Source organism: Balearica regulorum, chromosome 1 (assembly GCF_011004875.1).
Source record: "Balearica regulorum gibbericeps isolate bBalReg1 chromosome 1, bBalReg1.pri, whole genome shotgun sequence".
NCBI lineage: Eukaryota > Metazoa > Chordata > Aves > Gruiformes > Gruidae > Balearica > Balearica regulorum.
This window is the reverse complement of record NC_046184.1, coordinates 16,296,970-16,319,074: the sequence shown is the minus strand read 5'-3', so window position 1 is coordinate 16,319,074 and position 22,105 is coordinate 16,296,970. Positions and strand designations below refer to the sequence as shown.

General features: G+C 46.4%; 2 protein-coding genes and 1 long non-coding RNA gene across 4 annotated transcripts in view; 2 read left to right on the top strand and 1 right to left on the bottom strand.

Moving 5' to 3' along the window:
• LAMB4 (laminin subunit beta 4) overlaps positions 1-11,721 on the top strand; it is a 42,983-nt gene extending 31,262 nt beyond the window's left edge. Inside the window, exons 27-34 of the mRNA XM_075741842.1 lie at positions 3,058-3,263; positions 4,154-4,357; positions 5,888-6,032; positions 7,860-8,067; positions 8,532-8,670; positions 8,914-9,090; positions 10,087-10,240; positions 11,582-11,721. Of these exons, the coding sequence (XP_075597957.1) occupies positions 3,058-3,263; positions 4,154-4,357; positions 5,888-6,032; positions 7,860-8,067; positions 8,532-8,670; positions 8,914-9,090; positions 10,087-10,240; positions 11,582-11,721 (1,373 nt within the window). The remainder of the gene's footprint in view (positions 1-3,057; positions 3,264-4,153; positions 4,358-5,887; positions 6,033-7,859; positions 8,068-8,531; positions 8,671-8,913; positions 9,091-10,086; positions 10,241-11,581) is intronic.
• LOC142599901 (uncharacterized) lies at positions 11-16,719 on the bottom strand. 2 transcript variants are annotated; one of them, XR_012833353.1, is made up of 6 exons: positions 16,195-16,274; positions 15,218-15,269; positions 14,472-14,707; positions 8,487-13,728; positions 1,451-1,551; positions 11-1,113 (listed from the first exon to the last, which is right to left on the bottom strand). It is a non-coding gene; the product is annotated as an uncharacterized LOC142599901 (long non-coding RNA). The 2 variants fall into 2 exon arrangements; XR_012833352.1 differs by lacking the exons at positions 11-1,113; positions 1,451-1,551; positions 16,195-16,274 and adding an exon at positions 16,529-16,719 and having other exon boundaries at positions 13,525-13,728.
• Positions 16,411-22,105, top strand: part of LAMB1 (laminin subunit beta 1) — a 43,827-nt gene continuing 38,132 nt past the window's right edge. Inside the window, exons 1-4 of the mRNA XM_075741849.1 lie at positions 16,411-16,544; positions 16,690-16,859; positions 19,246-19,381; positions 21,334-21,407. Of these exons, the coding sequence (XP_075597964.1) occupies positions 16,508-16,544; positions 16,690-16,859; positions 19,246-19,381; positions 21,334-21,407 (417 nt within the window). The 5' untranslated portion in view covers positions 16,411-16,507. The remainder of the gene's footprint in view (positions 16,545-16,689; positions 16,860-19,245; positions 19,382-21,333; positions 21,408-22,105) is intronic.

Here is a 22,105-nt window from a genome sequence, read left to right as displayed (position 1 = left end):
CTCACCACCGAACCATACAACATTTCAAAGATCCCTAGATTTTAGCTTCCTATGGTAATGCAACAGTATAAACACTAACAAAATTTTATACTAACTTCCCAAACTCCCTTTTATCTTAAAATACCGTGATTTCTAGCATCCTAAATTTCAGATGCATGTGCCAGGGTCACGTCAGTCTAAAGTCTCATGAATCCTGACATTTACATTAGAACTTAAAAGCCACCCAGTTTTGCAGTATAGACTCATAGATCATACAGTAGAACAGGAAAGGATTTTTTCCCCACTTGTGACTACTCTTGCTCTTAGGAATACTTAAAGTATGTTGTACAGCAATGGTTTGTTTAATTAAAGCAGAGATTCATAGTGCAACTTCTTAAGTGTTCCCATGGGAAAATACATGACTTTATGTGGTAAGGAACTAGCTTTCCATCATCAAAAAATGTGAAGTCAGAACTGAGTTCCTTGGCATTTTTCAAAGAATTACACCATGTGTGCTTGAGCTAAGTATAGTCTCCATCAGCTGCTGATAGCAGTAATGGTTTCTGGAGAAAGATGGGGACATATCAGTCGGGGGTCTCAAACAGACGCTAGATCATCCCCAGGGGCAGGAGATTGTCAGCAGTGTACTCTCCAAAGAGACAGCTGCCACGATATGAACCCCCAGAAGATAATGTGCGCACCACCGAAGACACAAGCTATAGGCAATGCGTTCCTATTTATAGTTCCTCTGTGTTTCATTTGGGTGAGAAAAAAATTGGCCTAGACAAAATTGAAAAAAAAAGAAGGAAAAGTCAACAGAATACAAAGCCGAGGGAAAGGAAGAGGGGAAAACGGGGATTATTTAAGATTTAGGACTCCCCTGCCCTGTTGTACTTGGCAGTGCCCCTGGGGCCGGCTCTTCCGCTCAGGTCCCTGTGCAAGCGGTTAGCACAGCTCTCCCAGGCTCTGCTTCGCAATTCAACTGAGTCTTGTGCAGACTGAGAAAGGCAAGAAGGCAAAGAAACAATAAATCCCAGGGAGGTCAGTGGATGCACAGCTGAAGCATCCGTGGTGCTCTCTGGTCACGTTCCAAACCCGCTTCATCTTTCAGCCTCAGGAGATGGATAAACAGCCCTATAAAAAGCACATGGGGGTGTGGGGAGGGGAAGACCTTGAATTTAAGCTGAATTTCTGGTCAGGGCCACAAATATTCATTGGTCCTGCTAGCAAGCATCTAACAGCACAGAAATAACATTTCCCTCAAGATAACCAGCTTCTCTGATACTGGAGAAAGCCTGGCTCCCTCACCCCATCTTCATTGAGGGACCAGCAGCACATGCTAGGTATGGCTTTGTCTGCTTTTTCCCCTCTCTTTTTTGCTGGGGTAGAGCAGGATATGGCCACATACACCATCTGGGGCACATTTGGCACTTGTGCCCTAGACACATGTGGGGAACGGGCTCCTACGTACCTCTCTTTGCAGAGGATCAAGACTTGGAGATTTCCTCACAGGCATAGTACATTCAGCTGGCTGACCTGGAAACGTCAATATCTGATGATGAATTAAAATCACTGGAAAAAACAAGACACAAGTGTCCTTAAAAGAATATTTGCCGTTTATGAGATCTCATTAAATTACAGCTTTCGAGCCTTGGTCCGTGGCTTTGCAGCCACTGCAGTATGGTTATGCAGTGAGTACAGATTCCTAGGCTGTAAATCAAGTCTGTGCTAAGACGCTGTGTTTAACGTAAAGGAATTTGGAAGGTCTACAGCTCCATCACAAACCAAGCATGAAAAATGCATTTGGGCCACTTAATAGAGAGCTGAAACACTGTAAAAAATTCCTGTGATGGAATTGTTGCACAGAAAACAGTCTCTGGCTTAGATATGGAGTTACAGCAGCCTCTTGCTGGGTATTTTGTATTAGGAGCTAACTTTAAACTGTGCGTTGTTTCCAAGAGTTACAAGATAAAATAAATAGACCTGGTTCCACATGATAACTAAACATTCTTCAGCTTCAATCAAAGCAAGGCCAAGGGGCTTTAGAGCCTGATTCAAAGCATGCAGGACTTGATGAGTGCCTTCTCGTTGACTTCAACTAGTAACCGAATTGGTTACCAGCACAAAGAGGGATGACCTTTAATGCTTATTCACTGCTGACACTGGCTCATTGCACATACTTCTGCCTGCGGATTTGGGGACAATTTGGGGTTCTCTGGAGATCTGGGAAGGCTTAACAGCAGCAACTTTAAATTATGTGTTTTGCAAAAGGCCTGAGTCCTTTCCTTAGGCTATTAATCTACAAAAAATGTAATATTCTCCAACTGGTTTGAGTCTGCTTAAGGGAAAGCTTACACTAAGCAAACAAGAAAGACTCTTGCTGGAAAGTATTTTTGCCTGGCCTACAAGCTTATGATGGAAATGTTGGGGTTTTTTTTAAAGCATCAACCCTGAAATTGGATTTTCCAGAGCCAAAGAAAACTCATAAATTCACATTTGTAATCTAAATTTTGGCATCAGTTCAGCAGACCATTTAACTTTTGGGTGCTATGCTGAACAGACAGGACAAACACTGTACTGACTCACAATCAGAGAGCTGATCATTTCATAGGTTTAACAACTGGCAGAAACCGTTCTCCTGCCTGAACTTCAAAACAGCATAAGTGACAGGAGCTTTATCAAATCAACAACGGCAGCAATGCATGAGCTACTGATGAATGCAGATGAGTAGCAGTTTGTGTCATTAATGGGATCCCTTTCATACCTTTGTATCTTCCACTGGTTTCTCATGCACCTTGGACTCTGAAGAATGACATGGGACCCACCGTATTCACATCTATTTTAGCAGGTTTTATGAGTATCAATAACTATTCCTGTTTGGCAACTGGCTGAGTAAAGGATTAAAAAGCTTGCCTGATGAAAAGACAGCTCCTGTCCCTCCTTGCTGTCCCAAATCAAACACCAGTGACAACAAACTGAATGACCTGTCACTCACCATTTGTCCAGAATTCAAATAAATACATGAATTAAATGCAACCAAAATACAGTCGGTACTAAAGCCTATTTCTGTTGCTACAGAGGCCATCAGCAACATTAGGAAACAATTTGAAGTATCATTGCTGGCAGAACAGAAGACCAGTGGGACAACCCCTACCGTAAGATACTTAGAGTACACCAGGAACCGCATGCTCGCTATGTTGGGCAATCAGGTCTTGAAAGCAAGCAATGTGCTGGAACAGCTCAAGAGGATCAAGAGCCCCGACATCCAAAACTTGAATGAAAAGGTAGGTGCTGTGAATTTTTGAATGGGAGCTAAACAAAAATCTCTTTTTTGATGCTGTTAGTAGGTCTTATTTTAAAAGGGTGCTTACATGCATTTTTAAATCTGGAAAATGACATTTCCCTGGCACAGACATGAAGTCACGTCAGAAACAGCTGCACTTCTCAGCTGTGGTTGCTACCACCCTTCTGGAAGCCATTGCTCCCAGGGCAGACCCAGCACAAGGAACTGATCAAGCACTCTGTAGTCTCAAGAGGCCATCAGTGTAAATTCAGAAAGATTAACCCCAACCTTATCCATCAGTAACTTAAACTAAGCAGAGCAACTTTGCCCTGGGGTGGATGTGGAGTGCTCACATATCCTTTGCATCACCCATAGGAGAGGAAGGGATTTCTGTCCTTCTACGGGGCAGCAATGAATACCTGATAGCACCTTCAGCCAGCCCTGCCAGATCTGGAAGAGATCATCCATCTAGGCTGTTAGTCTCAACATCTGTGTCAAACTACATGGAGGGCTAGATATGGTACCATGTTGTGTGAGAGGTGACCTGGATCCTTTAGAACAAGCCATTGACCCATGGGCTGGATATGGCCCGGGGACAGTCTCAGACCTTTTGCCATAGAGGAGTGAAGCAAGGGTCTTAGTGCAACACATGGAGCCCAACAAACGGCTCCTGCAAGGATGCTCAGAGCCATGGGCTGCCATTGCATCCTTCAAGTCAGGGGAGGGGGACCTGTAACTGTCAGTGACACCCGCCTTTGGACAGACCAGACCACTGTCTCTTCGGCAAAATCCCATCCTATGTTCAGTGTTCATATGATGTCAATTCCTTCCCCCATGAGCGTCTCTCAGGCCCCAAGAGGAATCCTGACATAAGCATCTTCCTTATTGCAGATCTGTGGTGTGTCAGGAGACCAGCCCTGTGTCACACCAGCCTGCGGGGGAGCTTTGTGCCGGGACAGTCACAGACTCAGGCAGTGTGGTGGCCCAAACTGCAGCGGAGCTCTTTCTCTCTCCACTGATGCCTTCAGGAAAGCTGAGGAGACTGCTGTGTTGCTAAATAACTTGACTGCTCAGCTACAGGAACCTGAGAATCAGGTGCTGTATATCAAACCTACATTTGTTCAGTGAAGTGGATGGAGAATGAGATTTGGGAGGTCACAAATCTACAAAAACTCACCTGCTCCTTGGACAAAGAGCAGTGACATAATGATGGACCCTGTCGCAACATCATAGATCTATCATGGTTCAGTATTAGGTGCCAGTCCCACCAAGAGACTGGCTCTAGCTGTGCCTTCCTCTTCCTCATAGCTGCCAAGATCTCATGGGTCATGGTACCCTGTGTCTATGGAAGTTGGTGGCATCAGGCTAGTATTGTTGGGAAAGATTCAAATATCACCATTTGTCAGTAGCCCGAGTATGGCCCACGCTTACTGCAATGGGATTACTTCTGCGCACAGTGTTAAGCTCTATTTATACAACTTTATATTACTCTTATGTTTGCCATTAAGTAATTTTTGCAAATAATTTCACGATGAAGCTTTTCTGCTCCCAGTGATGTTTTGAAGGGCATCAAGTAGTCGGCTGTATTGCACAGTAGCAGTAAAAAATAACTCAAGCGAAGTGTGGCCAATGCAACATGTGCCAAGGAAACAAAACGGACAAGTCCCAAAATACCAGTAAAGACAGTTTGTTCTTATTAACAGTCAGAGATGATGCCTGTTACAGTTATAGACAAAACACATTTTCCAACAGAAATGTGGCTTTGTCCTGTCCCTGCAGGGTGCCTGGGCATCCATTTCCTCTTTTTAAAATACACGCGACACTCTGCATCACAGCTAATGGGTTTAGAAATGAGCAACTGGGGCCCCCAGGACACAGAGGGGCAGCAGCAAAAGGCATCTGCTGAGGTGGTGAGCACCACACTGCCAGGACATTGCCTGTTACTCTCACAAGCCTCAGGCAGCTCTGTGATGAGCGAAGTATTTTGATATGTTTCAGAAGTAAAAACATCACCATTTTTCTTGTTGCATGGGGAGACTGTGTCGCTTCCCTCTGCAGACCGCAGAGAGGCGGTACCTGTGCATTTCCTGAAGGCAAAGCATAGTCCTCAGCAAAGCAAAATACTGTTGGAATTTGATGATTAATCTAAAGCTCTCATTTAAATTATCAAGAATACTAATAGCAAAATGTAACTTCTAAAGATAAGCCTCAAACTCTACCTTCCATATTTGGGTCCTCTTAAGTGTATTTTTAACAGAAGTCCAATGTGAAAAGCCAAATAAAATTACATGCCTTTTCTGTTCTGAATCTGATCACTGACATGCTGCAGTACTGCAAGAGAAAATAAGTCAGCACCTTCTTTTAGAAACAAAAGGGGCTGTGGTTTAGCAGTGGTTGCAGAGAGAAAAAAATGCTTGATTTAGGCTTTTTCTGAGGCCAGACGAAGGCCATGATGTAGCAACTTCTGGAGTTCCCCAAAGGGGTCTCCTACGACTTTTCAAAGCCACCTCAAGCGATTCCAGCTGAGGCTTGGATCAAAATGATTTTTGTGTCAGAGCTCAACTTACCAAGCAATGACAGATAACCTCCAGAAAATGGCACTGCTATTTCTAATAATATTTCCAGGTTGAAAGTGTTAGAAAAATGGCAGACGACAGCAAATTGAAAGGCTCACAATTTAATGGGCAACTGGAGAGGGCTAAGAATCAAATTGAAGTTGATGGAGAGATCACTAAGGAGTTCATCCGAAAAGTGAAAGACTTCTTGTTAGGTAAATATGCAGAGTTGTTTTTGACTAATTTTCAATATATATTCTAGTGCAATATAGCATAATAGATGGCCAGAAAATTATCTAACTGTATATACATGAAATTTCTTGTCTACCTCCTGATCTGTGCAATCTTTTTCAATCCCTTTTTTTCTAGTGCTTCTTTCTCCCAGGTGACAGTACTTTGTATTAATTTTCCAATAGATCTGCTACATTCTGATTGTCATCTTTTATTAATGTGCTTAATTGGAAGCATGCAAGCAGTTCCCTCAGTTCCTGGTTTATCTGAGTAAAGGACTACTAAGATAATTTCATACAATATATAATGACCAGGCATGTTCAAAGGATCCACAAATTGTTATTCCACCCCCTTCTTCCAAGCCCATAAATAGAGGCCCTCCGTAGGGAGTGTGGGAATTAGGACACATACCGCTCCATAGTCTCCTTAAAGCTGTAACTTGAAGAATCAAAAGATTCTGGTAGAACTTCACAGCTCTCATAAAAAACAACCTAACAACCATATATACCCTAAAACTTTTTCCACCCTCGTGATTGCAGAAAAATGCTGTAAGAAATGGACCCTAAGGGGTTTTTTACCAAATGCACATCAAAGGATTTCAAATGTGGTAGGATTTTTTTAATCTCTTGAATGTAGCTGATCTCCTAAGTTTCTAAGGATTGCATGTTGGCAGCCCTTTGGCATTCATACCTCTACATTCAAATGGAAGCAAGGGCAGAGAACAGAGGACTTTGTTTGGGAACATTTAAATTATTTTATTGAACTGGAAGAAAAACTCCATTTAAGTCCTTAAGATTCTCGGATTTTTAGTTGATAGCAATTGAAAATTCCACCTTTGGCTCTTCTTTTGTATTTCTTAGTAGACATACGGCATTTACTAACAATTATAAAAGCATTTTTTCCTGAATTTTTGTTTTGTAAATTGAAGTCTCAGAACAGTAACAGCTGAGATGCAGTTACATTAAATATGCTGTACTCTACATTGACGTGAATGGTAGTTTTAGATGAATGTCTTTCTACAGAAAATAGCTCTCAGGAATGCACTACTGTTTGCACAGAAAATGTCTTCTATTTAATTCTTGGTGAGTTACTTTGGAGCATTAGCACAAGCATTTAATATGTTTCAACTGTTTTACCACCCAAGGTGTTGTTTATAAAGGGAAGTGAGCAGAAAACAGAAATGATGATGAGACTTCACAAGGCATTGACTACTCTAACTCTGTGTGCTTGTGCCTCTTAGCAAAGAGTTAGGACGAGCTCACGTGTAAGGGGAGTTGTCAAAATACGTTTTTTCTATTGTAAATTCCCATCCTATCTGAGTCTGACCTAAGTTCCCTCTGTAGCTTAGCCTTGCTCATTAACCAGGGAAGGAACCACTTTCTCAATATTGTGGCGACTCCAGGGAAGGGATTACACCCACCAACCGGCTTGGAAACCTCCATTCACACCCCAGTCTCTCCAGTACCTCTTTGATCTGAGGGCCAAGGGAGAAATGGGCTCTGACACATCTAGCTGTGTCATGCACCGATTTAAAACCTTCCACGGGCTCAGTTCTGCATCAGAATTTTAATAGCCCAGTTCAAAGTGGGCTCAAATCCTCATTTTAGCCAGTTCTGACACCACTAACAGCAGTACCTGGAAGCATAATATTAAATTACAAAATGTTGGAGATAATTCTCTTACCCCCTTGCTGTGCCTGTCAGCTTTATTCTTCCACGTAACTTGAAGGATAGGCAGCCATAATGATCATTTACATTTCACTGGGAGGAAAGAGATGCCTCAGGATACCTTCAGCTCCATTTCTGTTACAGATGAGAGCGCGCCACCAGAAGACATTGAGAAGGTGGCAAATTACGTTCTGCAAATAAACCTTCCCCTGACTCCACGAGAGCTCACAGGCATGCTTGGCAAAATCAGGAGCATTATGAAACACTGTGAGAAGTACAAACTGAATGCAAATAAGAGAAACAGAAAAAGGGAGGAAGCTCGGACACTGCTGGTGGAGGCACAGGAAGCCAAGTGAGTAGGGTATTCTTGTACTGATGTGCCGACTCCAGCTGGGGCGGCACTGTGCGCGGTAGGACTGCTCCAAACCCCAGGCAGTGTCCTAGTAACACCGGAGTGAAAGTTCAGATGACAGCAGATTTCAGCTTGCTGATTCCACAGGGTGTCCCCAGCAGGAGCAAGCCATGACCACTTGGGCTGCGGGAGCCGACGTGCTGCAAGGAGGCAGCTCCCGCCAGCTCTTGGCTCCTCTGCCTGCTGAGTCAAAGAGGCCAAAGCAGGTACTTACTTCCACACTGGACCTAGTGGAGCATTACATCTGGTTCACTGGGAGGTTTAAGTATGGGTGAGAAAGAACCAACAAGAATTGGGGAGGGAGAAAATCCTCCTTACTAGGAGTGCACCACCAGGCAGCCTGCAGCATCCAGCCTCACCTTTGATACCGCAGCTCATCACGTGCTTCTATTTTTCCATTTTAGCAAAGCAGCTAAAGCTCTTCCACCTGTGGATGAAATTAATAATAAACTAAAAAATGTTGTGAAGTCCCAAGGGCACTCCAAAAACACCTTCATAAAGTTAAATGAAGAGATACAAGGCATCAGAACACAAATCTCACAGGTATCTTGCTGTAAATCTCTTATTTACTACATACATTTTACAAAAAGATACTTCATCTCGAAGTTTCCTTAATGTAAACTTAAATAAATAAATCAGAATGTGGTGCAGATATGACACCAATTCCATAATGTTTAAGGGTCTCTTCTTCTTAATCAGTTGACATTAATCTCCCTCATTATCACGCTCTGCAAGCTGGATAGACGTGGCATAAGAAACCAAATCCCTTCAATTGCTCTGTTTTAGGCTGAGAACCAAGTGAACAAGACAAACGATGAACTAAATGACTTGTCAGCAAAACAGTCTGAGATGGAAAATGAAATTGCCACATTGCAGGCAAAAATGCTGATGAACAAGAATCAAGCTACAAAGGCAAGAGCAGGGGCAGAAGCAGCACACAAGCAAGCCCAGAATATTGATAACGTAAGTCTTTCTGTCACATCCTAAGGGAAAAAAGATTCCATCCATGTTCAATAGTATTTTGGATTCAAAAGTGTAATTGTGTTACCCTACTCCCCTCAAAACTGTTAATGTTTTCCTTATGCCATGCAGTGTAAAGTGTCACAGGTTAAGAATAGTTTCTTTTTCATTTTAAGGCTTCTGGCATATAACACTTCTGTTTGCTTGAATGAAGAAAAACATACACATTTCTCTGGCTACTCCGTAACATTTTTCCTTACACTGTGTATAAGACTCAGAGTCACCATGGGCACCAGTAAACACAACAGAACAAATCACAAAATCAGATATTAAAATATGTGAGTGATTGAGGCAGCCTGGCCATTCATCCTGTGCCATTCTCCTTCAGAGAAAATTGCTGTGGGATCTACTTAGAGTTTTTGGTTGGCTGGGTGCTTTTCAGTACCTCCAATTTTTGAGAACTCAGCTACAAATTTGCAAAGAGAACCAAGCACCTACAGCACAAGCTGGGAGCATGACCAAGCTTCCAGGTTTTAAGAAACCTAGTCGAAATCTAAACTGCAGCATCAACAGCAACTTAAATCAGCAGGAAATGGATTAGCCAGTAAATATTACTAGAGCCAAAAATGTAAAAAACCCAATGTTGCTACAGATAGTTCATTAAATTTGAATTAAGCCTCATGGCAAAACAAAATTTACAGAAAAGCCCTATCAGAAGTAGTAAACACAGCGTAAGCTTTAAAAATCTGAAATAAAATTTTCTTTACATCCTCACCACCACCACCCCTCCTTGGATTGCTCCACTGGCAGTTTGTGCTAATTGATTTCTATCAGGTTTTGCAAAGCAGTTTGATGTACACTCATGGATTATTTTTAAGATTTAAGAGAATGAGAGATTTAAAGTTCAAGAGGATACTAAAAAAAAGTATAAAATTCTCCTTCAGTACTCCAGATTAATTATGAGATGCTCTTAAACTAAGTAACGTCATTTTGTTACAGGAATTTGCTGACATTAAAAGAAAGTATGCTATTCTGCAAGAAAAGCTAAAAGCCCAAGGACCTCCAAAAGTAACACTAGAAAAAGTGAAGCAGCTGAAAGAAGAAGCAGAAAAACTGGCTGAAGAGACTGAAAAAAAAATTAAAAGAATAACAGGTGGCGTTCTCACTTCCATAGCTAGCAGTGAAAATTGTGACAGTCTTGAATTAAACTGAAGTCCTTGCCCACAGACACTAACACACTAGGTTCACCTGAAATGAGGTTTAAAACAATTTAACTGCTGAAAATCCCTACTTGAAATTTCTCAAACAGTTTAAAAGTAGTTGAATTGATTTGGCTTATGTACTTTTTCTGACATAAATTGGTTGCTATAAGCAGAGTATAAGAAGTGTCCACGCAGGGACTTGCAGTGATTTGATTCAGACAGTTTAAAAACAGGACAAGTGCAAAATCTGCATAAAACTTGGCTGCAGATTTAGCTGAAAGCCTTGATTTATGCACTTGCTTTGCACATTTGAAGCTTAAATCTTTCCTCTGTGCTTACATTACCTGAGTGATGGCTTATGTTATAGAGCTGCAGGGTTTTCTATCAGTCTGTACTTGTTCCCCTTCAGACATTATCTCTGAGCAATGGCAGAACAAACCAGGTACAAATACTGGCTTGTGGAGGCTGAAGCCGACGTGCCCTGGACCTGTGGGGCCATGGCCGGGAGGCAGGGGGTCATGGGCAGTGGAGACTGGAGCTGCTGCGGCCGTACCAGCACCGGTCCTCACATAGCCCCTCGGGTGGGTTTAGAGAGTCACTTAAAAGGAAGAGTACATTGCATGTAATTGCACACTGGGAACCTAATTCTGCTTGTAGTGAAGGTCTGGGCATTCCCACTGGGAATCCTTGGGTCTAGGATCCTGTCAGGCTCGACAGCTGAAAATACTGTGTAACATCAACAAAACTGAGGCAGAAACTCCATCCCAGGAGCAACTTCCTCAGGACAGGATCCAAGTAAGTATTTTGAGCATATACCTTGAGGGGAAGCATTAGGAGCATCTCAGTCACTGCAGATGCTCAGATGATAAATGCGTTGGCAACAGGCAGTGAATAATGTGATTTTGACTCATCACCAGTATGTTTACATTGGTGTAAGTTCACAGGGACAAGCAGAAAACATTCCTGTAAATGAGGGAGACCTAAGCCCATTACGCCTGAATTGCCTAGGCTTTACACACATCGATGGACACACTTCCTCCGAGTGTTTCTATTTAAACCAATTCCTTTAAGAGCTCCGTGTCCTGCCCCATCCTAGCTGATGGACAAAAGCACACGCTGAGTTTAAGGCTGTCATGTTTCTCTTGCTCTCTGGAAGCCGGAGTTTTCCCTTCAGTTGCATATATAACATTCCCCATTTGAAATGGGCTTATTGCTTCTCAAACTGCTGGGAAAACAAACACTGTTAATCCCTGGATTTTACTTATACAACAAATACGTCTTTACTCTTCCAGATTTGGAGAAGAAGCTTCAGGACCTGAATCAAACCAAACAAGACAAGGCAGAGCAACTGAGACAACTAGAGCAACAAGTGATAGCCATTAAAAATGAAATCACGGGGCAGGAAAGCAAGTATGCAACATGCAAAAGTTAGGGTCTGAACAGACCATCAGGTAAAATACAACTGAAGTCTCCGTGCTTACCACCTCCTGAGCTTCCCAGCACGGTGGGCTGTCCTCTATAAATACATCTGAAGGTGCCTATAGTATTTTGGCACAGTGAATAATGTAATTGTCTTAGTTTGGGTTTTTTTGTCCAGTTGAGTTCGTATGGAAATAGGAAATACCTTTTAATAAACCAGTTGATTAAGTAATCAGGATATAGTCTTTGAGGGAGCTCTGTAATACACACCTTAGGGCTTCTCACTGTAGGGGTTGGAAATGCACAAGGAGGATTGCTCAGAGAGCTGCAGGTAAGTGCCTCAAAGACAGAATCCCATCACCCTGTGTCTTCTGCTGAACCCTTCAATAACCTGTGGCTGTGCCACAACCCGTCAAGGGGCTTTGCAAACCGGGATGGGGCGATGCAGATGAAGGGCTGTGGGCTTCTGTAGCCATCCCTGCTGAGAACTGGTGGCATCCCCAGGGTCCTGTCATGCCTCCATCCCCATCTCTTCACTGAGACAAAGCGGGGGGGCACTATTAACCCATGACCATGTGGGGATCCCCCTGTGTTCACTAAAAATGCACAGCGATGGGCAGTACCTCCATGCAGTGCTGGGCCATCAGAGGTGGGCGACAGGGAGCCAATTCCCCAGTGCCCACTGGATGGCAGTGCACAGATGCTTAATGCCGAAAGCAACTTCAAAATCATTTCTTTGTCAATGCCCCTCCTGCGATGCCTATTTTTCTTACGCTTATAAGGTGTTTCCCACATTTTTCGTTAATGCAGCCAACGACTGGAGAGTAACTCCAGCTCTTAGGTTTCAGCAGTGAGTCTAAAGGGCCACAAATGTTGAAAAACAGTTTCTCCAGCACTTCTACCACAGGCAGCACTTCACAGAAGTCAGGGTTCACTCAGCAGTTTCTTGTGGCCATAAAGAACACAGCAATTGTCTTAAATTTTAGTTTATAATTCCTTTTTTTTTTAAAAAGGAGACTGGGGCTAAGTAAATGCTACAGAAGGGCTAGGGTTTTAAAAGACTGAAGGAAGCTACGTCTCAGTTTTAAAATCCCACCCTTGGTATAGAAATTCCTGCAGGATGCTGAACAGACTAACGAGGGCTTTTCCTCAGTTAAAACCAGTCATGTCATTCCTGGCTGGACTGTCCCACAGTGAGCAGCCATCATGGACTTCATTCAGCTGGGGTGAGGAGCCCTGCACTGCTTCAGAGCTCGGATGCAGCCCAGACTGCAGCTGTAAACCAGGGAGTGCTCTGCAGGAATGCAGGGCTCTTAGCATTTACCCATCCGTATGCAGTGGGGGGCTTGGGTAGGAATTGCTGGCATGAATGAGATTTCAGAGATATTCCTCTAACTCAAACCAGCTGTGCTCTGGGGCAATGTGCAACATGCATTACCCATATAATAGCTTATATTGTGAAAATGATGGAATTGAATTATAACTCAGATATAATCTAACAAAGACACCTGAATGCAGGTTTGCGCCTAATTTGCGGTTTAGCTTTTTTCTGAATTTTAGCACTTTAAAAAATCATCTGTGAGTTGTGAGGCTTCTTTATAAATTACTAGGCTGTAATCAGGGAAGTGTATTTAGATTGACTTCGCCATAATGAAATCAAGCACTTCTGTGTTACTCAGAGCACACAACTCGCCGAGCTGCTCACACGCAGTTCTCCAGGTAACAAAGGATTTCCTGCAGGTTTCAATGCAGCCCCGCTGCACTGCACCTGAAACAGGCAAACTGAAGCGGTTAGATAGAAATTTCCAACTGCATATAAACCAAAATTATTTCATTTATGGTTTTAAAAATCTGAATTCACAAGCAGAAAGTTGAAAGAGAACTTCCTCCTAAAATCCACTGCTGGCTGTGAGAGTTGCCATATGGCTTTCAACAAGCCATGAGGATGAGAAGTCTGTAAACACAAGGTAGTTAAACAGGCCTGGAGGGGAGATGTATCCATGGGGGGAAACAGAAATCGCTGGAAGAAAAACGGAAACAGGAAGAAGAAAGTCAGCATGGAGTCTGACCTCCCCTGCCTTCCTCCAAGCATGCTCAGACACACAAAGCAAGCAGACCTGATGGGACCAGCAGCTACAGAACACCAAATCCATCCTGTGACCGCTTCCGAGGTTTACAACTGTGCACCATTCCCCATTGGAAGTGGTGCAAAAACTTATAAAGTGTTTTTGCAAAGTTAATTTGTGGGAAAATGCTGTATCTGGATCAAAAATACCTATTTTTAATTCCCTCTGGCCCTCCTTCTTGTGGGCAGAAGTGGATTCAGAAAACTTTCTTCAAAAAAAAAATATCAAAACCGGTATCTTGCTGTGGAGCATTTTGACTTCAATGACATTAATCAAAATGCCAACAAACACTTAACCCCACCCACATATAATGAAAGATGTGTTTAATCAAAAATGATCTCATCGGCTCTATTTGCTAGACATTCAACCACTGCAGTGTTATAAGAAAACGGGCCGTCAAGTGGGTCCCACTGAGGTAAAATTCTGAAATTTGGTTCTTTGAGAAGACTTCTAACCCAGCACCAACACAGACACCCCAGGATGTGAAGCTGCTTCACCAACCACAACGGTAGGACATGACATAAAACTGAATTTTTATCATTTGAAGAATCAAACTAAACTAATCCCACTCACTATTGCTTGGGAGTGCTGCAGAGAGGGGCGGACAGGAACAAGTTCACTGCACCTAATTACTGACATGGTGAATGCTGGTGGCTACCTCTGAAAGGTGACCACGGTTATGGGTGACAGTGGCCACCCCAGCCTGTGGCTGCAACTCCAACTCTATCCCTGATGCCACGCAGCAGGGTCACCCCCAGGCATTGTCATGCCATCTGCAACAAGGCACGAAGGAGCCTAACCACAGTGGCAAGGAGCTCTGGAGGGCAGCTTTAGCCCATTTTAGGTTTAGGGGAGGATAGGACTTCTACAAGGCTGTGAAACAGAAAATTAAAAATAAAAAAGGAGAAAACTTCAATAAAAATTGAAAAAAATATGGGACAGAAAAAAATGCAGTGGCGATGAAACACTCTGTCCTTGCACAGTCACACATGGAGTGATGCTGCTGCCTGTCTGCCATGGACCAGAGGAGTTTCTAACCACAGCAGAGTAAAACATTTTCTGTTAGTGGGACAAAAATGTTTGTGGAACTGAAGCTTAAAAACAAAGTCGTGCTGTGATTTACATGATGATTGTGAAACTGAATTAGTTTTGTGAATTTAGAAGACCACGTTGCAGAAGAGGTTTAGAATTACAATACCTGCCCTGTCAGCTTAAAATGGTTTAATTTCCTGGATATCTTTAATGAAACAGCCCCACGAGTTCTTCAATCGGGAGTCCTGGGTTATGTTTCAGACCTGGTGTTTAACCTTTAGGGCAAGTCACTTGGTATCTCTCTGTTTCTGCTTATCCATCTGTAAAATGAGAACGAACATATTTACCTACCTCGGCAGGGTTTGCTGGAATGGACAGACCACGGTGTGTTTCCACGCCGGCACTGCAAATAGCGAGAGCAAAGAGTTCTTGAGGGACACCAGTACCTGGTAAAGATTTACACAAGTTTACGTGTTACACGTGTGCAAGCAAAGCTCGGGTATATAAACCCAGGCATCTGTCTCAGCTGGGGCTGTGCTCTTCACACACATCCATCCTTTGTACCCGCTGCTCAGCATTCGTTTACCAGTAAACTTTCCCCTGGGTGCTGAGGGGACTCTGATGCCAGCTGATGAAGCCCCCACGTCCCCCCCCAGAGCCCAGGGAACCGAAGCGGGAGGCTGGGAGCAGGGGGGCAGCTCCAGCACAACCATTCAGCCCTCGCAGCAGCCCCAACGCCCCTGGGAAGTGCCGCATGCTCCCAGCTGCCGAGAAACAGGCTGGCAGCGGCCAGCCCTGGCTCAACCGGCCTCTCTCCCATGCCAGGGCCAGACCCAGCCATGCTGCCGTGCCCAGGAATGGCACTTCCGAGCCACGTGTGTAGGCACCACAGCACCGGGCGATTCGGGGCCACTGAGCACCACGTGTGATGGCTGCCAACCCCCTGGCCCTTTGCTGGTTTTGGGCCTTGCCACATGGGTACGCTCCATCCATCCCTCCCTCTGTCCCCCGCCCCTCCCTCCCAGGCACCCAGCCCTACCAGCACCCCCGGCAGAAGGCAGAATTGGGTCAAAAAACCCATTCCTGCACTGCTTCCCCGAAAGGAGAGGGGTCGCCCCATGGGTGATCCCCTCCGCGATTGCTGCACCCTTGCCCTGAGCCCGCTCCCAAAGCCGGGGCGCAGCGGGGAGGACACAACCTGTGGTAGCCGGCGGCTGGCGTCCCCCCGCTCTCCCCTCGGGGCTCCCTGGTTGCAGTGGGACGGGCGTCCCTCTCTCAGGCCCGCCGCCGGCCCGCTCTCCCCCAGCCTCCCACCCCGGCTGGGCTACCCTTCCTCGACGGCAGCCGCTTCCCCGCTCCCTCCCCCGGGACCGGCGCTGCGGCGGGGCCGGGCGGCCCAGGGGCGGGGGGCTGGGGCGGGAGGGGCCGTGTGGGGCGGCCCGGCCCGGCCCCGCGGGGGCGGCGGGGCGGAGGAGGAGGAGGGCCGGGGGGCGCCCGGCGGCGCGGAGCCGCTCCCCGGGAGCCGCGGGGAGCTGCGGCGCCTGCGTGGAGCAGCCAGAGCAACAGCTTTCCGCGGCGGTGTGGAGGGGGAGCCCCGTCCCGTCGCGTCCCGTCCCGTCCCGCCGGTGTCCGCCGCCCGCCATGGGCCGCCTCCCGCTGTACCTCTGCTGCTGCCTCGGTAACTCCCGTCCCGCTTCTGCCGCCGTCGGGGCACGGCGGGCTGGGCGAGCTCCTGCAACCCTCGGCGGGGCGGCTCAGGGCGCCCAGCCTGACCGCGCTCCCTCTTTTCTCTCTCACCCCTCTCTCCCTCCGCGGCCGCGCAGCGCTGTGCTCCGCGGCGGCGCAGGAACCCGAGTACAGCTACGGCTGCGCCGAGGGGAGCTGCTACCCCGCCACCGGCGACCTGCTCATCGGCCGCGCCGCCCGCCTCTCCGCCTCCTCCACCTGCGGCCTCCGCCGGCCGGAGCCCTACTGCATCGTCAGCCACCTCCAGGTGAGCGCCTCGACGGGGCAGAGCAGCACCCCGGGCACCCGGTCCCGGGCGGCGGGGGTGGGCATCGCGTCCCGTAGCGGCCCGGGCTGAGCGGGCGGCGAGGGGCACACGCCCGCGGGCGTCGTCCGGAGTGGGGCGGTGGGATAACGAGCCCCAGCCCGCGGGAGGGAGGTGCGGGCAGCCGCCTCCAGCGGGGCAGCATCGTGCCCCTGTGCGGGACCCCGCGGCCCGTCGAAGTGACCCGGGTCTAGGGAGCCCCTCGCGGCTTTCGGCTCCCGACCGCCCTTCCCTAAGCGAGGTTAATAAGGAGGAATGTGCCGCAGTTCAATTAATACTTAGTATTTTCAGACTTACTCGCAGCCGTCTAGACAGCTTCCTGATTAAGAGTGGTCCATAGGACCCGGGTAATGTTTTGGCCACTGTTCCCGTAATGTAATTACGTTCGTATGATCTCCAAGTGAAAGGATGCAAATAAGGTTGTCTTGCACATCTAGTAGAAAACACAAAGCTCGTTACTATTTAAGCCAGAAGCAGCTCACCAGACTTAAAATCTCTGAGACGGAAGGAATGGCAGAGAAGAATAAAATATCAGTTATAAGTGAAACTCTGTTGAACTGAAAGTAAGGGGATAATCTCGGCTGAATTTACTGCGGAGACAATAGGGCCGGATCCTGGCACTTGGACGGAAAACCACGGGAAGCAGGAGGAGCCCTGCCTGAGGGGCTGTGGGACTTGGCCTGTTTGTGCCCTGAAGTTACCAAATGTGTGTGTACCCCCTGGCCTTTAGTTTTACTGTACTGCTCTGTCTACTAGAGTTAATACTTGATTTAACATGGGGTTTAGCTTTGCTGGAACATTTTTGGAGTATGTCGGGCTTCACTTGAACAGCATTAGCATCTCTGATGAAATAACGAAGGTGCTTTGTTATGTTTTCTTGTCTCAGAAAATGCTGAAGTGCCATAGTAAAAACCATCACTTCAGAAGTTCACGTGTGCCCTTATTTCTGATCTCATAGCCCCAGCTCAGCATTTGGGATGATTCCCATTTGGGATGAACCATAGATGGTATTGAAGAAATTGCAGGAAGGTGCCGAGTATCCTCTTAATAACATGGGTCTTGGGCGCGCTGAGCACTTTACAGGATTGGACCTTCTAGGATTCAGTTTCCGTGGGAGGAGTGAGCCGTGGCATGAGGTGGGGGCTGTGGTGCCGGGGGAGCGGACCCGGGAGCAGGCAGGAGGGGACATCTTCCTCAGGCTCCCCGCTCTTGCCCTGTGCTCTCTGCTGGAGGACTCTCTGGGGGCTTGTGGGGGGTGAAGCGCCGGACTTGGGAGGAGCTGCTGAAGCCGAAATCTGTGAAATGGAAAGCCTGTGTGGCGCAGACCTGCCAGCTCTCACATTCTTGGCTGATAAAGCACCGCATTCGTCTCCATAAACCCACTGGAGGAATGATGCCTGTGTAGCTTTTGACAGTGATGAGTTGCTGGTGTGCTGGGGCTGCCTCGCTGCGGCGCAATGAGCTCGTCTCCCCTCCCTCTGTCAAACGGCGAGCTGGTTTGGGCAGGAACCCTCCCTTTTGGTTTGGTTTGCATCTTACCTTGTAAAATTGCAAAGTGGTGGGTTTAGGCACCAGGACAACACAAAAATAGCATTGTTCTTAGTAATAGTCATGATGAGTTTTTGTCCTCCCGGTGAAGAAACGTCTGGCTTTCCTAAGCAGCACATGCCAGACTTGCACCCAACTGTTTTTTTTACGGGCATACCTGGTAGCGTGTGCAAAGTGGGTTTGTGAGCATAGCTTGGGATTGCAATCAGAGGTGAAGATGCAAGGTTTAGGTAGGAGCTTGACAAGCTGGATTCAGAGTAAAGTTAACCCCACGCTGAAAGGGTTCGGTCACTAAGTCACTGATGGCCCCGTGATGTGCACTGAGCCTTGTTGTTAGTATCCCTAATGCAGAGAACTCCCATCTCCAAGCTAGCTCCCAAAACCCAATGTTATTTTGCACACGTAGTTGAAGATGCAGTTTTGCACATGTACATTTGTACAGAAGCAGTTCAGTGATTTTCTGTAGATGCTGCCTTTGGTTCTGACTTCTGCTGGAGAATACGTGTGCTGGAAGAGATGTCCTGCAACGGCAATTTCGATAGAAAACATACTTCTCCTAAAAATAAAGTTTATGGAATTCCTGACATATTTTCCACTTGGCAATTTGCATTAATTCATAAAGGTAAATACACTTATCACTTCAACAAAAAAAACCCACCTTTGATGACTCTTGCAGGCAAAATGAGTGGAATGTGATATGGATGGAAAATACTCTTATCTGCAGGAAACAACCATTGCCCCACGGATAAAATCAGTAATGCTGACTATGTTGTTGTTTCAGGAGGACAAAAAATGTTTCATATGTGACTCCGAGGATCCCTTCCATGATACTCTCAATCCTGACAGTCATCGCATTGAAAACGTCGTCACCACATTCGCTCCAAATCGCCTGAAGCTCTGGTGGCAGTCAGAAAATGGTAGGGAGCCATTTCCAGGGCTGGGAGCTGCTTTCCCTCCTTTTGTTTAAGGGTACCTGGGGTTTTGCTGTTGTCTCTGGCCTGGTGATTACTGCCCTGTGAAGGATCATGCTGATCATGCTGTTCGAGGAGGGCTGAGTAAAACTGGCTGCTTTTGTGTGCCCTGGAGCAGTCCTTAATCCATAAGGAAACCCCCTCCGCCCTCCAGGAGCATTGGAAAGAGCTGTCCCACCACTTTGCAAGAATCCTTTCCTAAAGAGAAAAGTTTCCCACACTGGTTCCAGATCTCCCTCATGTTTGGGCAGCGGGAGCAGAGCAGCCTTCCAGGAGTAAATATCCCGGGGCGGCGCTGCCAAGGAAGCACCGCAGGGCTTCCCCACGCCGCTGGGCTGGGCTGGAGGGGGGCTGCGGAAGGAGGTCTGGGCTGCCGTCCTGCCTCCAGACCTCCCGTTTCCCTGTCCTACCCCGGGAGAGCAAAACCAGGGATATCTCTTACCCTGCAGACTGCCTTCTCCCTCCTGGGCTCCCTGAATTCCTGTATCCATATGCCAAACAGTACAATGAACACCAGAAACAAGCCAGCTACTTAAAAAAAACAATTTACATGTTAGTTTGGTGGTGCTTTTTTTTTAAATTCTTCCTCTGTCCTTTTTACTTTTATGGTTATGCTTTTGGCCTGCCTTCATACACAAAACAAGGCATCGAGGTTTCTCAAACAGCAGTCCTACCCTGAAGCCTTAAAGCCGGCAGGACAGGATGGGATTTCTGCAAATGCATTGGCAGTAGCTGTCTTACTGCATAGGAAAATAAAACGGTAATATTTGTAACATTTCTGCTGCCCGGTAAAGAAAGGTTTTCACTAAATCCTTTAACCATTTAGATCAGCCTAGCAAGCCGCTTGTCTCCAGCGGCTCTCTTCTAGCATTCCAAATAATTCATGTTTTTTGCAACAGGCTTGGCAGCAGTCACACAGAAAAGTTCTTAGCTCATAAGGTCATGAAAATGTCCTTCAACAATAAAAAACAAATGATTCTTTCTGTCCAATTCATGTTTTCTTCTATTCAGGCATACAGCAGAAGGGACCATTGCTGCATGCTCCACATAATGTTACAGCTGGTCGAAAATTTAAGTGCTTTATTGGTTTATTAGTTCCATTTCTTACCCTTTCTCCTCTCTGTAAATCTTGATTTTTTTTTTTTTTTATTTCTAACTACATTATAATTAGTATCCAGCTGTTTTGAGAGGTCTTTTCACGTGACAAAACAATATTTTTAACTGTTTTTCTTCCTTTCTGTGTAGAGTCCTTGACTGTAGGTTAGTTGTACAGCAGAGTTTGGAAAACTTTTTGGTTCTCACCAGTTTCCTAGCCCTCATGATGGCAAAGCAGGGCTGTGATAGTTGCTTTAGGGTTATTTAAGAACCAGATTGTACAGGAACTTTTCCTGCGTCCAGATGGACAGGAGAGTCCAGAGCGAGTGAAGAAAAGTGGGAAACAGCCCCCGCCAGCCCTCGGTGAGATCTGGGGTGTTAGGGCTGCAGAAGCTCACACCTCTGTTGCTGCCAGGCAGGCTGCAGTGTGTGAGGACAGCCTGGGGTCACCACGCAGGTCTGGGCTCAGCATCCCCAGTTGTACCAGCCACTGGTGCATCTGGTGATGTTAGCCGTGTCACACAGTCTGAAATAACGGCAGTGCAGGCTCGTGCTTTGGGTATAGCGTGTTTGGTGCAGGTGATGCACAGCAATCCCATGTGCAGTGCGCTCTTCAGCAGGTCCTTGGTGTCCCCCCGTACCTCAGTAATGCACTACTCCTCATATCCCTTCTTGACAACAGAGCCAAGTGGCAAAGAAAAGAGTCTCTGCGCCACTGGAGCCAAGACCTTTGGCAAAATCCAGATGTAGAGGCTGGTGGGTGTCCTTGTTTGCTGCACGGCTTCTTTTCTCTGCCCCTGCAGGTTTGGAAAATGTGACTATCCAGCTGAACCTGGAGGCTGAGTTTCATTTCACTCATCTCATTATGACCTTCAAGGTAAGGAAGCCACAGCCTTACTCCAAACCCTAACACACGAGGAAATGTAGTCCTTCACGTCTGTTTGATATTTGGAATTTGGGCTTTGTCTGAGGTGTTTTGCCTGATTTTTCAGAGCTGCTGAAGTCGCGCAGGAAGGCCGAGTTGTGACTTGTGGCTTGAGTTGTGTGGCCTCCGGTGAGGCTGCAGAAGGAGTAACACTGAAGCTGGGATTTGTGTTCATGTTTCTCTCTGGTGGTTGTGTTCCAGAAGATCATTAGCTAAATTGTGTAGTAGCAAGGATTTTTCTTCCTAAAAAAAAAATTGGCCATGGTATCAGTTTTCATTTGGCAAATAGAAAGGTCTTCAGGAAGAAGGAACATCTGTACACAAAGTGTCTTTGTTTCCTTACAAACAGATGTCTTGGAATGGCAGATTATGTCTCGTACATCCTAAATCGCACGCAAGCGCTAGCGGCAACCTTCAGCTGAGGTTTCAGGGCTGCAGTTCCCGCAGGGCTAAATCCCTGCTCGTTGCGTGTAGGCAAATTGATCTCTTCATTTTTACCCTGGTTCCTCTTTCCTGTGGCGCCAACTTGGGTTTCTCCCCCTGCTTTAAGGTGGTGGCTGAGGTAGAAGGTGGTCCTTTCTGCTGGACCCCAGCAGCGAAGGACCCCCAAGAGCCCCCTGACCCGATGCGGGTCCTGCGGCCATCACGCC